Source organism: Apodemus sylvaticus, chromosome 5 (assembly GCF_947179515.1).
Source record: "Apodemus sylvaticus chromosome 5, mApoSyl1.1, whole genome shotgun sequence".
Lineage (NCBI taxonomy): Eukaryota > Metazoa > Chordata > Mammalia > Rodentia > Muridae > Apodemus > Apodemus sylvaticus.
The window spans coordinates 68441452-68457680 of NC_067476.1; the positions used below are offsets into that span (position 1 = coordinate 68441452).

At 40.0% G+C, this 16229-nt stretch overlaps 2 protein-coding genes across 2 annotated transcripts; one reads left to right on the forward strand and one right to left on the reverse strand.

Annotated features, from left to right (window-relative positions):
* The first annotated feature begins 7616 nt into the window (after positions 1–7616).
* Positions 7617–9945, forward strand: LOC127685554 (oogenesin-3-like). Its single transcript, XM_052182857.1, has 3 exons — positions 7617–7903; positions 8314–8916; positions 9366–9945. The coding sequence occupies exons 1-3, from the start codon at positions 7617–7619 to the stop codon at positions 9943–9945; spliced, it is 1470 nt and encodes a 489-aa protein (XP_052038817.1).
* A 4974-nt stretch (positions 9946–14919) lies between these two features.
* Positions 14920–15843, reverse strand: LOC127685570 (olfactory receptor 5W2-like). Its single transcript, XM_052182877.1, has one exon. It carries the CDS (start codon positions 15841–15843, stop codon positions 14920–14922), a length of 924 nt encoding a protein of 307 aa, XP_052038837.1.
* Between the last annotated feature and the right edge of the window lie 386 nt (positions 15844–16229).

The window sequence follows — 16229 nt, forward strand, 5'->3', positions numbered from 1 at the left end:
GACAAATCTGTGGGCAACCTTGGGCTACTGTCATCCTTGGATATGGGCAGAAGATGGCCTACATTCATTTGGGGTTTCATAAATTACCAAGTTAACTGGTTGGTGGTGTCACGCCTGTAATCCCAGCACTTGGGATGCAGAGGAGGGCAGATTTCTGAGTTTGGGGCCAGCCTGGTCTATAGAGTGAGCTTCAGGACAGCCAGGGCTACACAGAGAAACCCTGTCTCAAAAAAAAAAAAAAAAAAAAAAAAAAAAAAAAAAAAACCTAAAAAATTAAAAAAATAAATTACCACATTTGAACCAGATGGCAGGACAGTCCAACCAGCAAATGACTACAGCCTCCATCACTGTAGTTGGCTGATGGATGCAACCCCTAGTCTGAGACTAAGTCCCTTAAAGACCATGTGAGGGCTGGAGGGATGGCTCAGCAATTAAGAGGACTGACTGCTCTTCTGAAGACCCTGGGTACAAATCCCTGTAACCACATGGTGGCTCTATTTATTTATTTATTTATTTATTTTTGTTTGTTTGTTTTTTTGGAGACAGGGTTTCACTGTATAGCCCTGGCTGTCCTGGAACTCCTTCTGTAGACCAGACTGGCATGAACTCAGAAATCTGCCTCACTCGGCCTCCCAGAGAGCTGGGATTACAGGCATGTGCCACCACCTCCTGGCAATCACATGGTGGCTCATTATGGTGGTCCATAATGAGATTTGATGCCCTCTTCTGGTGTGTCTGAAGATAGCTACAGTGTACTTATATATAACAATAAATAAATCTGTAAAAAAAGAAAAAAATCGCCAGGTGGTGGTAGCACACACCAGTAATCCCAGCACTCTGGACAGCAGAGACAGAGGCAGTTGGATTTCTGAGTTCGAGGCCAGCCTGGTCTAAAGAGTGAGTTCCAGGACAGACAGGGATATACAGAGAAACTCTGTCTCAAAAAAAAAACAAAATCTAGAAAACCAAAAAAAAAAAAAAAATGTAAAAGACCATTTGAGTGAGTCACAGGTTCTCAGATAACTCTTTAAGCCCTATATAAAGCATTCCACTGCTTTCCAAGTCCAAATTCCCAAAATCTACATTCATGTATCCAAAATACATGGTCAGGCCTATCACAACAATACCCCAGTCCCGGGTACTAGACATTGAAACAAGAAGCTCTAACACTGAAGTTGCCTTGAAGACCTCAAAATATTCAAGATGCTAGAACCATAGGGTATCTGCTGAGGAAAGCTACTTACAGGGAGTGGAACCAGCCCAGTAGAAAGAAGTTTGCAATCCACAAAGATGAAAGAGGAGTTGGAGATCTGAAAACTGCTTTGATGTCAGATCTGGAGATGCAGAATGTGGAGTTTGCCCACCTGGTTTCCTGTGTTGCTTTGGGGATTACTGTAAACTGTTTGGATGAAATCTCAGAAGAGACTTTGAATTTTTAACATTGAGACTGCTGTAGAGTATTCAAGTTTTGAAATAGTACTAAATGTATTTTTTCATTATGCTATGTTTAGGTATGGCCCCCCATAGACTCTTGTTTTAACAAGACTGTGGGGCCAGGGAGTGGAATGTGATGGTTTATCTGTGCTTGACTCAGGGAGTGGCACTTTTAGAAGATGTGGGCCTGATTAAAGATATTAAAGGAGAGTACCACTGAGCCTGGGTCTGGAACTTGCTTTGTTGCAGATGACTTTGAACTCAGAAATCTCCTTGCCTTAGTCTCCTGGGTTTCCTTGCTACTATGTCTCAAGATCTCCATGTCAAGATCCAGGTCAGAAACTTGTATCTTCCAGTCTCAAGGTCTGGATCAGAAGTAAATCTTCCAATTCGGGATTGTACTTCTTTCTAAACATAGTAAAGTTTACAACCAGCAATAACCATTACACATTCATTCGTTTTTTGTTTCACATTGTTTTTAAATTTAAATTTATTTTTTAAATGATTCACTTTATATCCTGCTCACTATCCCTCTCCCATTCACCCACTTCCACAATTCATTCCCTATACCCCTCTACTTCTCTGAGTGGGTGGGGCTCCTGGGTATTCCCTCCACCCTGGCACTTCAAGTCTCTGCAAGGCAAGGTATTACCTTTCCCATTGAAGTCAGACAAGGCTGTCCTTCTAGAGGAACATATCCCAAGTGCAAGTGCAGGCAATAGCTTTTTTTTTTCCTTTAAGACAGGTTTTCTCTGTAGAGCCCTGGCTGTCCTGGAAATCACTCTGTAGTAGTCTTGAACTCAGAACTTGCCTGCCTCTGCCTTGGGATGTGTTGGGATAAAAGGCATGAACCACCACTGCCCGACTGGCAATAGCTTTTGGAATAGTTCCTGTTCCAGGTGTTTGGGACTTAAATGAAGACCAAACTGCTATATATGTTTGGGAGGCTTAAGGTCCAGCCTGTGTATACTCTTTGGTTGGTTGTTCAGACTCTGAGAGCCCCTGTGGTCTAGGATCGTTGTCTCTGTTGGTCTTCCTATAGAGTTCCTATCCTCCCAGTGCACACAATCGTTCCTCCTATTCTTCCATAAGAGTGCCCAAGCTCCATCCACAGTTTGGCTGTGGGTGTCTGTATCCCTCTCAGCCAGCTGCTCTGGAACCTCTCAGAGGACAACTTGCTCCTGTCTGCATTCATAATAGAGTATCATTAATAGTGTTAGAGATTGGTGCTTGTCCTTGAGATGGGTCTCAAATTGGACCAGTTTATTGGTTGGCCATTTGCTCAGCCTCTGTTCTATCCCCTGTCCCTGAATTTCTAATAGACAGGATATATTTTGTGGGTGGGTTGGTGTCTCCATTGCTCCACTGGGGTTCTTGTCCAACTATAGGAGCTGTCCTTTTCTGGTTCCATATCCCCAATACCTGAGTCACAGGTAAGGTTACCCTCATTGATTCTTGTGCACCTTCTTTATTGCAGGTGTCTGTGTCATCCTGGAGAAACTCCCCAGCTCCTCACCTCAGGCACTTGAACAATTTCATTCATTTCATCTAGCCATCTTTCCTGACTTTCCCCATCCCTGATCCTGAACCCGCATTCCCCTCACCATCCTCTTTCCCTCCATCTGTCTCTTATGACTATTTTATTCTCCCTTCTTAGTGAGAGTCAACCTTCCTAGCTTTGGCCTTCCTTCTTGTTTAGATTTGTTGTGGAGTTTAATATGATACCTGTATTTTATGGCTAATATCCACTTATAAATGAGTACATACCTTATTTGTCCGTTTGGGACTGGGTTAGCATGTCACTCAGGATGATGGGCTCAAGTTACAACCATTTGCCTGAAAATGTTATGATGTCTTTGTTTTTAATAGCTGAACAGCATTCCATTGTTTAGAGGTACCTCATTTTCTTTATTTATTCTTCAATTGAAGGACATCTAGATTGTTTCCACTTACTGCCTATTATGAATAAAGCTGCTATGAACAGAGTGGAGCAAGTGTCTTTGATGGATGATGGAGCATCTTCTAGGTATGTGCTCAGCAGTGGTATAGCTGGATATTCAGATAGAACTTCTTCCAGGTTCCTGAGAATCTACCAAAATGATTTCTAAAGCAGTTGTATAAGTTTATACTCTCACCATCAATGGAGTGGTCACCTTTCTCCATCATGCTTTCTCCTAAATAACCTTTCCAAAAGGGAGTAAAATTCAAAGGAGCAGGATTTAGTATCTGGTGGGACAAAGGTAAATTGTGTCTGTGTTGGTTCTTGTGACAGATTTTACATGCTGAGCCTGATGAAGGTTTATATTTGAGACAGCTAGAGGGTACAACAGGGCAGAGAGATTTCTCTATTGGTATATATTCTCCAGAGAAAACTATCCAGATATAAGTTTAAGGCAATATTAAGCTGGGTCTTTACTTCCCAGCCTATACTTGGTGTTGAAGATATTTTAAGAACAAAGATGGTCTGGAGAGATGGCTCAACAGTTAAGAGCACTGACTGCTCTTCAAAAGGTCCTGAGTTCAAATCTCAACAACCACATAGTGGCTCACAACATCCATGAGATCCGAGGATTCAATGACCTCTTCGGGTGTGTCTGAAGACAGCTACAGTGTACTTACATATAACAATAAATAAATCTTAAAAATCTGTTAACAAGAAAAGTTAGCCAGAAGGTGAATAACAGAAATCAAAAGCAAGGTTAGTACATTTAGAGAATTTCCTAGATGTATGAGCTATAATGGACTAGATTTTGTTTTGGTGTTGGCTTGTGGTACTTTCCGACCTGCTGAGTTTTATGGTCTGAATGGTATATCCATCTGCCATGGAGTCAGTTGTGCTAATTTCTGGAATCCTATTAAGGTCTGTGGCCCTCTTCTATTATCCATGGTGCCATTCCCCAAGTGTCTGTTTTATGTCATTTTATTTAAAAAACTTTAACATTTGTTTTGGAGCAGTGGGTGGAATTCAGTGGGACATGGTGAACCTAACCAGGTGGATGATTGAAAAGGCTCTCCTTGCTGCAGTGGGTGGAATAGAGGCTTTGAGAACAGAAGTTGAAAAGTCATGGTGTAAACTGCCTGATCCTTCAAGTCTCACTGCCAAGCTGTTATGTGACAAAGGACCACAGGTCTCAGTGTTGTTGGTTGGGACCTGATTTCGTTATGCAGTTCAGGCTAGAATCACTTGACCATTCTCCTGCCTCCTGTATTAATTGTGCGCATGTTGCAGATATCATGACAACTGAGCTGTATCCTCAGCATCAACATCACAAGATGAATAATTTTACACCATCCTCATCCTTGGCATGCCCCAGCATCCAGCACACGTCAAAACCTCCAGAAGAGAATCATAATGGAGACCATGCCAAAGGTCCTTTAACCCTAATATTCTCTGTTTTATACTGTAAGACCCACAAAACTGAAGGTGCCCCAGCACCCCACACCTCAGAAGGCGACACCCAAATCACTGGTGAGAAACAGTCTCTATGCAATAACATGAGGATTTCTTTATTCAAGAATTCTGGGTTCCACAGCAGTACATCATGCAGGGGTAGAGGACTGAAGACCCCGTGCAACTGAAGTCAGGGGTATTTAAAGGGGAAAAAAAATCTCAAGATAAGGGTTGGTGGACAAAGCATGCAGGGAATGGGGAAGTACAGAATGAGCAAGTAAGGAAGGTTAGAGATTATCTGGAGCAAACGTCCTTGGGGCATTGTATAGTTAAACATTGGAACTAGAACAGGGTGGGCTATCTTTCTCAAGCTGAAAGCAGAAAAACAAGTTACTCTTTGCTGGGCTAATTGTTTAGAGGTCTAAAAACATTGAGTTGGGGGGGTCTCTCAATACTTCAGGTCAATCATGAGGAACAGTCCTGTAAATCCTAAGCTGACTGTCAGAACTATGCTGTTCACATAAGAATAAAACTCACACGAGGCAGTGGTATAGTATGCCTTTAAAACCAGCACTCGTGAGGCAGAGGCAGGTGAGGCTAGCCTGGTCTACAGATTGAGTTCCAGGGCAGTCAGGACTACACAGAGAAACCCTGCCTCATAAAAACAACAAAAACAAAAACAAAACAAAACCGAGGAATAAAACTCATTTAGATGTGGCAGCTCACACCATATCATAGGGAAGTCTGAGGCAGGAGGGCTGTTATGAGTACTGACTGCTCTTCTGAACGTCATGAGTTCAAATCCTAGCAACTACATGGCGGCTCACAACCACCCGGAAAGAGATCTGACACCCTTTTCTGGTGCTGGTGTGTCTGAAGACAGCTACAGTATACTTGGATATAATAGTAAATAAAATCTTTCAAAAAAATTAAAAAACAAAACAAATCCAAGTCTATAAATCCATCACTAACAAGTCAGGTCAGTGTTCACTAATTCTGTTAGTGGATGGAGTTCATAACTACTTATTGCTGTAGTTTAAGTTCTTTTCCTGGGCTGAGAGTTTATCCAATCTACCCTGACATCATCTAAATTCCCAAATGAGAAAAGAAAGTGTGTTGTCATTCAACTATTAAATCAGACTGCAGATTTTGGTTGGGAGGGTGTATTTACAAAGTGGGCAGTTCAGTGGAAAGGTATAAATAGAGTGGCTGGAGACACACTCAGGGTTTTGGCGCCTAGAGCCACTTGGAGTCACCGCTTACCTCTGCTGGAATCTAGAGATTTTTAAACGTGTTCAGATCAGGTAAAATTTCCTTACTGGGGCACTCTATCTCACTCAGCAGAATCTAGCTTTAAATTCACCTCAATGTGTCATTTGTATATATTTTTAGTTAACTGATTATTTTCTTTTTGAGATAAGGACATAATTAACAGAGCTTCTGCTGCCTCAGCAACCCGAGGGACAGCTAACCATCAGACCAGTGTGTGTTGCTTATAACAAGTCTTTTTTTTTTTAAGATTAATTTATTTTATGTATGTGAGTACATTGTTCTTAGACACAACAAAGGAGAGTGCCAGATCCTATCAGGGATAATTGTGAGCTACCTAGTGTTTGCTAGTAATTGAACTCAGGAATTCTGGAAAACGGGCTCTTAACTGATGAACTATCTCTCCAGCCCACAAGGCATTTTTTGAGTCTGTAGTTTCTCTGTGTATTTTTGAGACAGTCTCACTCTGAATATCAGGGTAACACTGAACTCCAGGAAATTCTGTGGGGCATTCCAGATATGAGTATTCAAATGTCTTGACTGTGCTGATCTTTTCTGGGGGTACTAGGGGAATGCTTGTTTTTGTTTTTGTTTTTTGGTTTCTTTGAGACAGGGTTTCTCTGTGTAGCCCTGCTGTCCTGGAACTCACTCTGTAGACCGGGTTGGCCTCAAACTCAGAAATCTGCCTGCCTCTGCCTCCCAAGGGCTGAGATTACAGGCATGGAACCACCATGCCCGGCTCTTACACATAGTTTCAAATTCTTTTCTTTTTTGATCTTCCTTTCATTTTTGGAGAGGTTAGGCAGGGCAGTCTTGAAGTCTAGAAGTAACCTGCCATGACATAGAGCTAATAAGTTTCCTGACTTTAACATGGAAATTATAAGCTCCATCTCAGTCCTGTCTTTGCAAATGTTTTACATACAGCTACAGACCTTGGCAATGGCTATTAAAGGTTTGCAGACTCAGTTTAGTGTTTTACCATCCTGTTCTGCTATGTAGCTTGAAGAGGACAAATTTGCAGCCCACTTAACCTCCTCTGTTGAAATGCCAGTGCATGTAATAACCAATCATTGAAGTCAATAATTAATGATGCCTATTACACAGATTCCCTCATTACAGACTGGGTCAGCTGGGAGGATACAGACTGTGGAAAGGTTGGGGAACTGGGTATATGCATCTCCAGTTGTCTCTCCAGGGCCTGGGGTGTTGAACAGTATATCAAGATGTGTGTGGGCTTTCTCGTTGACCCCTTCTCTGTAGGGTATATTTCTCTGAGCTATGGTTGGAGTTGGATGGGTGTATTTGGGAAAGAGCCCACTTTGAAGAGGTTTCTCACACCAGAGAGAAGTATGGCTTTAAAACTAATATCCAGTGATCAAAATGTTTAACCTGCAACATCTACCATCACAGCAGTGATATTGGGAGGAGAAGTCTTTGTGTGGAAGATAGGCTTTCAAAGTTTTCTGAACGGTGTCTTTGCTTTTATGCTTCCCAGGATCATCTTTCCTGAAAATCAGTCACAATGAGTGTTGACTCTGTGTCCACACTCTTTCAGTGGGCAAGACACACTCTACTAAAGGAAGAAGCTTTAGCCATTTCTTCTCTGGAGGAACTGCCCAGTCACCTACTTCCAGAGATGTTCAAGGGGGCCTTCACCAGCAGGCATACAAAGGTCCTAAAGGCAATGGTGTCTGCCTGGCCCTTCCCATGTCTTCCTGTAGGAGCTCTGATAGATGACCCTCACCTGGAGACTTTGAAAGCACTGCTTGATGGGTTGGATGTCCTGGTAACACAGAAGGTTTATTCCAGGTAAGCAAAACCCAGCTAGGGTGGAGGAAGGCTCTGTGTGTGTAGAGAAGGAACATCTGGGAACAGGGAGTATTTGGCCAAAGGTGGACCAGAGGCTTCTGATAGCATCAGCCTAGAGGGTTGCTCAGCCATCAGAGCAAATGATGGGATATATGGAGGACACAGCTCCTGAGGAATAACCTGTCCCTGTTTATCACACAAGTATAAGTGGAATGAGACTGGGATAAAATGGAATGGAATGAAGGGAGACAGATAGGGCTGCAGCTGATTCCTTTTTAACTGAACATGTGGCACAAGGATACTAGGCATAGGGAAAAAGGCATTTGGAAGAGATAGTTGAAGTGTGAGATGTGGACCAGGAATGGACCATGAAGTATGTCTGATCTTCTGAAAATTCTACCCATCTACAGTAGGTGCAAACTCAGAGTGCTTGATTTGAGAAGGAATGTGCACCACGACTTCTGGAACATATGGACTGGATCCCATGAAGATCACTACTCACCACAGATCTTGGCACAGAAAAAGCCAGTAGAGACCTGTCCTAACCTCAGAAGGAAAATACATTTTAAGGTGGTAACTGATTTTGAAGTCATGAAGGCCAGTTTTGATGAGTGGACCATATACTTGTTGCAGTGGGTCCAGCAGAGAAAAGCTTCCATTCATCTATGCTGTAGGAAGCTGCACATTTGTGCCTCACCAGTCTCTACTGTCATAAATTTCTTTAAATTGGTTGATTTAAACTGTATCCTGGAGTTGAGGCTGAGTCAGTGGTGTCTCCTAGAAGACCGTCTTGAATTCCTGGAAGACCTTGTTCCTTACATGGAGCAGATGAGTAATCTTCGCACCCTCATGTTAGAGGGAATTAAGAAGTCCTTCAGTTTTGTTGCTTGTGAAGACCGGGACGACAAGTGGCAAAGCATGTTGCTTTCTCTGCTCTCCAACTTCAACTGTCTCGAGAATCTCTATTTGAATGATATCTACCTTCTAGAAGACTCCCTTGACAAGTGGCTCAGGTAAGGGAGGATGAAGAGCATTCTGCAGACATAGAAATCACAACTCTTTTCCTTAGAAGTTAGTAAGTAAGACCTTGATGGTCTGACCACTGTAAACCTAGCAGTGTTAGAGATATACATAGCATATCTGAACAGATAAGTTCTGTACTCAGATATGTGTGACCATGTACCTGCATGCTTCTAATTGCTTACATGTGAAAGGTTAGTTTGAGTAAGGGTTTGTGTAGATGATGGAAAATATGTGACACTGGATTTGAAGATGAAAATGGACACAGTTGTGGTAGGGAACAGATCTAAGTTCTCTTAGGTACATCCATTCCCTAGAATGAATGAAACTGAAACCATTAGAGATAGACTAGATTTGGAACAAGTGTTACCTGAGGTCCTTTCAAGCCCACCAATGCTCTTGAATACCATTTTGCAAAAATAATCTCTTGCTTTCTCCCTAGCTGCCTGACGAACCCTTTGGAGACCTTGTCAATTGTGGACTGCCCTCGGCTCTTACAGTCAGACTTTGAGTACCTGCCCAATTGTCTGAATATTTGTAAGCTCAAGCATCTGAACCTGAATGCTCTCTTTCTATCTGATGTAGGCTATGAGCTTCCCGGGCTCATCCTTGAGAAAGTTACAAGTACCCTGCAAATTCTGGAGCTGGAGCAGTGTGGAATGAATGACTCTCATTTCAAAGCCCTCTTGCCTGCCCTGAGCAAATGCTCCAAGCTCTTCAAAGTCAGCTTCTCTCATAATTACATCTCTCTGTTTGTCCTGAAGAGCCTTCTTTGTCACACAGCCAAGCTGAGCCAGTTGACCCAGGAGCTGTACCCTGCCCCTCTGGAATGCTATGATGGTTTCAAGATACTTAAAGACAGATTTAAGCAACTTTGTCCAGAGCTGATGGACATAATTAGGGCCCAAAGGCAGCCCAAGAAAGTCTCCTTTGTTACTAGTACCTGCTTGGAGTGTTTACATTCCTGTCATTATCATTATAATATAGAGTGCACAGAATGCCTTTGTCAGTGTCTTTGTTAGTAAGTAGAATAAGGTCCTTCTGGTATCATTAATGGAGCACCATGTATGTGTATGTCATTGCTTGCAAATAATAAAGATGCTGAGCTTTTGGGATGCTAGCGCATCTCTATCAGCCCACAGCCCATTTGATTCCACGTTTTTAATCTGTTTCTTTCTCCATCTCCCTAATCACGTCACTCTTAAAATTGTGCAGGTCATGGCATCCTATAGGCAAGTATGCCATCAAGGAGACCTAGAAGACATGGCTTCACTTTGGAAAGAAATTGATGTGCAGTGGATTCAGATCCCAGGGACTGTGATTGACATGGAAAATAATGCAATGAGGTTGCAGGAGACTGGGGGAGTCAGAAAGACAATTATACATTTTTCAGTGATTATTTAGTATCACAATTATAAGCTTGTAAATATTGTTCCCTGAAGTTCTAGTTTGGGTTTTCCTAGAATTGTAGCTGTAAAGGTACATTTGGACCCTGGAACCTGGAGGAGTACTGAGAACCTGGAGTAGGGCCCAGAGGTCATGGTATTCTGAGAAGCTCTAAGAACCAGGAATGCTAATCATGCAGGGTTGTTTCCTCAAAGTAGAAAAAAAAATTACCCACATTTCAACCAGAAAGCTGAGGGCTTTTTTTTTTTAAATTTTTTTTATTCGATATAATTTATTTACATTTCAAATGATTTCCCCTTTTCTAGCCCCCCTACTCCCCCGAAAGTCCCGTAAGCCCCCTTCTCTTCCCCAGTCCTCCCTCCCACCTCTTCCCAGTTCTGAGGGCTTTTTGTTTGTTTGTTTGTTTATTTTGTTTTGTTTTTTTAAGGAACTGGTGACCTTTTTGCTATCTATGGAGACTGACCTCACCCACCTTGTTATCTGTTGAGATAGATTTCTTTGATCTTTTGCAATAAAGGCAGGCCTCACCCAAAATCCCCAGAATGGTTATTCCAGACTCTTCTCCCCCCCCCCCCCTTAGACCATTATCTATCCTTAAGGGAGAAGTCTTGTGTACTTTATGGCCTGAGGACTTCCTAGCTTTCAGTCAGATCACACCTTTTAGCTCTAGAAGTTACACCTGTGGTCACATGTACTTTGAAAAGTAGTTTTTATATAGCCACACCTTAAGCTTTATTATACTCCTGGAAATGGACTGATTGTTGCCTGGAAACCTTTTCCCAAGTTTTACTATATTTTAAATATTCTGACAATGAACTGTCTGGCTTTAGATTTCCTGAAGGCCAATCCAGGTTGAAGTAAAACAGCATATATAGTTGTATTATTATCCACTTACAGAGACATTCCCACCCCACCCCACAACAGACACGTAAATGTAGGGGACATGGACCTAGGAGAAGGTAAGAAAAGTTTTCTTTTGGCTTTTGGGGTTCTTTCACTGTAAAGGAGTTATAACCTTAAAGTGAGAGTAGAACTAAATAATGGGCTTTTCTCAGTCCTCTGAGACCAAGTTTTTGTATGATTAGTAAAATAGACCATTGGTTACACTCTTATCTGTTTATCACTACTGACGAATAGGGTCTGCTCTTGTTTTAAGTTGCTTTTAGGAAACTTAAATTCTATAAAAATGTATTATCTGTAACAGTAGGTTATTGGCTTACTGCTAAAGAGGTAGCTCATGGGAATAATCTATTACTGATAAAGAACTTACATTTTTCCAATAAATACAATGTGGGCAAATTATTCCACCTATAATTGGCAAAACCCCATTTTTCACATCCTCATCCAAAATGGATCCTCCTAAGGAAGGTTGATGCTCAATATTAACTGGCCTCATATTAGTACATGACAGAGATGAACTAAGCATGGAAAGCAACCTATGGAGAGAAAAAGAATGTTGCAGATAGATCATGAGTATAGGAAGGGTATAGTGGAAGGAAACCTTGGCAATGAGGTACTTGAGAATAGAGTCTTGTTAAAGTAAAGTTGGAATGGATGGGGCAGGAGTGCTTTGGAGATAGTGATGGAAAGGAGCCAACAGTTGGAAAAAAGGTTTAATGTACTCCTGCAGCTCCATTTCTTTGCTATAAGAAATAATAAATCTAATTTCATTGTAACACAACAGTAATACAGAACTGCTTGCACCTGTCTCTTGAAAACACTAGTCAGAAAAACCTGTAAGGGAGGAAAGCCAGAAAGAGATGTGGCTTTTTTGCTAAAAGACAGCAACTATAAAATTTCTTAGCCCCAATGAACTTTCTGTTAATTATATTTTCTTTTGAGACTGAAGAGGCAACCATAGCAAATCTCCAAGATATTTTGAATTGGGATGAATTTGTATATAATATGTTCCTAAGGTTACACAGTCAGCTTAACCAAACTTAGTGATGTGTCTTTAAAACTTAAAAATACTAAACTTACAAAAGTTACTAACTTGTTAGAAACTCTTCAAAAATGATTAAGTATGCAAGTTAATGGTCAGTCACCTTAAAAATAATCATTCTTTTGTTTTGTGCTAAGTACAAATTTAATTCATTTACAAGGCTGAGCTTTTGCTTTCTTAAGTATGTTAAAGGTTAACCCCTAAAGCAAGTAACTAAAAACAAGTAAAGTTTGTTAAAAATTAGGTATGAGATATGCTAAATATGGCATTTAAAATGTTTAAAAGGCTTCTTTTGCTGCTTGGATTATACTTCCTGCCCCAATTTTACTGTGACTTCATCAACTAGACAATGGCATTAGCAAAATCAGAATTTTATCATGTATTTTATTACTAGAACTCCATTTTCCTTTTTTGTTTTTTCTTTTCTTTTTTTTTTTTTCTTTTTTTTTTTTTTTTTTTTTTTTTTTTTGGTGTTTGAGACAGTTTCTCTGTGTAGCCCTGGCTGTCCTGGAACTCACTCTGTAGATCAGGCTGGCCTTGAACTCAAATATCCACCTGCCTCTGCCTCCCAAGTGCTGGGATTAAAGGCGAGCACCACCACAGCCTGGCTAGAACTCCATTTTTTAAAAATTTTTGTATGGTATAATGAAAAAACTCTAAAAATTACTTAAACAGGCTTAAGGTGGAGTTACAAAGAAAACTGAGACTAAATTGAAAATTTCTTACAAGGTATTTCTGGATAATATGGCCAAAAACCGCCAACATAATCATATGCTTTTCTTTTCTTTTTTTTTTTTCTCCCCAGTTCCACTGTGTAGTCCAGACTATCATGACGCACTCTGTAGTCCTGGCTTGCTTTAGAGATCAGCCAGCCTGAGTACTGGCATTATGTGTGAACACTGCCCAGAGTGCTTTTAAATTCTTTTAATTATCTCTCTGGTAAATGAAGGTTTTTTTTTTTTTATTTCAGCATGTTCTAAGGCAACTGTCTATCAGTCTGCTGTCTGTCTGTCTGTCTGTCTATGTGATGTGTCTTGGTTTTCAAGACAAGAGTTTTTCTGTGTAGTCATGGTTGGCCTGGAGCTCTGTACTCTAGTGGGCTGATCTCACAGAGATCCTTCTCTGCCTCTGGAGGGCTGGGACTAAAGGATCAAAACATGAGTTTTGCTTGCATGTATGCCCCACATATATGCCTCGTATCTGTTTTGTGTTGTTTGCCATATCAGAGAGAATTGTAGAGCTGAGGGCAGAAACAATCAAGTTGATGGTGTGTTCTTTCTGCATAATGTGACAAGACTTGAGTTGCTAACTCCTCAGTAAGGAGCCTTCTGGCTTTAACATGATGTGTTCAGCATGATGTTAGGCCTAACAAGCATCTAAAACCTGTAGGTAAAAACCTTCTGTCATCTAGAACTTTCCTGAGATGAACTTTGCCCATCACAACCTGATGCTTAGAAAATTTCTTAGAATTCCTGGTAATCACATTGATAAACACTGTCAGAGTCAGACATGAGTTATCTGTCTCAGCATCGAAATGTCCATCAGATCAAACACCTGGAACTGAATAGCATCATCTGACTTGCATCTGCTGATATGTCATATTGTCCCACATTATGAAACAGAGCAGCACTAGATCTTCAATTCTGATATATTTTCATGAAAAAACATTTGCTACTGGAACCAGTAAAACTGAATGAGCTTAGGAGAGTTTAGAATTGAAACTGTGACTGAAAAGAAAAAAAGAGAAAATCTTCAATATACTATAACCTTATGTCTATAACCAGAGTTTTTCAGAAAGAATTTTTAGAGCTTTAGAAACAGGAAGTCTTATTCAACAGTTTGTGTAAAAGTTATACCAAAGACATATTCAAAGTCAAGATACTCATCTCTCAGTAACATAATTATTAACAATTATTTTAGATTTGTATCTACAACATTTTTTGTACTTTCTTCAAGCCCTAAAGTATATATTTATGAACATAAAATATTCCATGCTTTTTCCATTTAGTCATTGCCAAGACAGGTACTTGTGTTAATCAAACAAAATGGATTTTACAAACGTGTACCCACAGAAGAAAACTACTATCAGAGTCATGACACAGACTATTTCCCCTTCCCTGAAAGCATCTTTTTTTCCTTTTGTACAGACAGAATATCTACCTCTTAAAAAGTGGTATCTTAAAACTGGATTAGAGAGTTGGCTCTGGTGCTGAGTCGATAGATTTATGCACATAGTCTCTAAAATCTATTAATTATGAGAATATTCATTAATTATAAATGTATGTATATACACATATATACAAACACACACACATGTATGTATCAATGTCAATTAACTACATAGGTTTCTTTGAAAAATCCAAATCTCCCAAAATCAATGAATAATACACTACATCATATTAAATTTGACATTGAATGAATGTCAATACATACAATCTGGCCACAATGGAAATTGTTAGTTAAATTTCTACAAAGAGAGAATGTAATATGATGTTTATTAAAAGCTAGGCATAGACAGATGTAATATTTTACTAATATTAGATGATAGACTTGTTGATATATAGTCATTAATACATTATACAATGTTTTGTGATGGAGAATGAATTAAAAGCAAACATGTACAGTTATATCTGAAATTGATATAAAGTCACCTTTTCTTCAACTTTTCAAGAGCCTCTTTCACATCCTTGTTCCTCAGGCTGTAAATCAGAGGATTCAACATTGGATTCACCAGGGTGTAGAATAAGGATGTCATTTTATCTTGATCCAAAGAGTAGGAAGAACTTGGACGGAAATACATAAAGAGCAGAGTTCCCTGAAAAACTGCAACTGCAGTCAGGTGGGAGGCACATGTGGAGAATGCTTTGGACCTTCCATCAGAAGAGCGGATCTTCAAGACTGATGAGATGATATAACAGTAAGAGACAAGAAGTCCAGAAATTGTGCTTAATTCAATAAATCCAAAAATTGTGAATGTAACTAACTCATTTGCCTCTGTATCTGAGCAAGATATTAATAGAAGAGGAGGAACATCACAAAAAAAGTGGTTGATCTCATTGGACCCACAGAAACACAAACTGAAGGCCAAGGTGGTATGTATCAAAGCATCTGCTGTTCCCACCAGGTAAACCCCAGCCATCAGGAGGAAGCACAGCTGGCTGGACATGTTCACTGTGTAGAGCAAGGGGTTACTGATGGCCTGGTATCTATCATAAGCCATCACTGCCAACAGTAGACACTCGGAATCTACAAAGGCACAGAGGGTGAAAAACTGCAGTGCACATCCAACTATGGAAATTGATTTATCCTCAGCTAAAAGATCCACCAGCATCTTGGGTCCAATTGCTGTGGAATAGCAGAGGTCACAGAAAGAGAGGTGGCTGAGGAAGAAGTACATGGGTGTGTGCAGCTGAGTGTCCACTCTGATTAAGATGATCATCCCAAGATTGGCAAGAAGATTAATGAGATAAACAAGTAGGAATGTGGTAAAGAGGGCCACTTTCATTTCAGGGTTATCGGTAATTCCCAACAAAATGAATTCATCCAGAGAGGAGCAATTTCTCCTGTACATGTTTCTTAGGTAAACTTTAAAAATTAAAAGTCATATATTCAAAATACATTTATTGTGGAACATTATTTTAGTTTTAATTTATTTTATCCTCAAATACATATATAATTATATTTCAATCTTCAAATAAGATTGAATCTTTTAATTTTAATAATCTCTCTCACATAACAATTAATAAACTCTGGTATCTAAAAACAGTTCTTTTCAAATATTACCCACACTTTAGTCTTCCTGAATTTGCTTTCCTTAACAGGAATAATATATTTACCATTATAATCTAAAAATAATATATATTCACCTCCTAAATTAGTGAGAATAAGTGACAACATATTGAAGTTTCAAATTCACTGTACTTAATATTCAGATATATATAAAATTATTCCCCAAGC

What these genes read in the sequence shown, in the direction of transcription:
- LOC127685570 (XM_052182877.1), bottom strand. Translation starts at nt 15,843, where the DNA reads ATGTACAGGAGAAATTGCTCCTCTCTGGATGAATTCATTTTGTTGGGA.
- LOC127685554 (XM_052182857.1), top strand. Translation starts at nt 7,617, where the DNA reads ATGAGTGTTGACTCTGTGTCCACACTCTTTCAGTGGGCAAGACACACT. An exon ending in ACACAGAAGGTTTATTCCAG is followed by an intron (nt 7,904 to 8,313) that starts GTAAGCAAAACC and finishes ACCCATCTACAG; the next exon opens with TAGGTGCAAACTCAGAGTGC. An exon ending in TCCCTTGACAAGTGGCTCAG is followed by an intron (nt 8,917 to 9,365) that starts GTAAGGGAGGAT and finishes CTTTCTCCCTAG; the next exon opens with CTGCCTGACGAACCCTTTGG.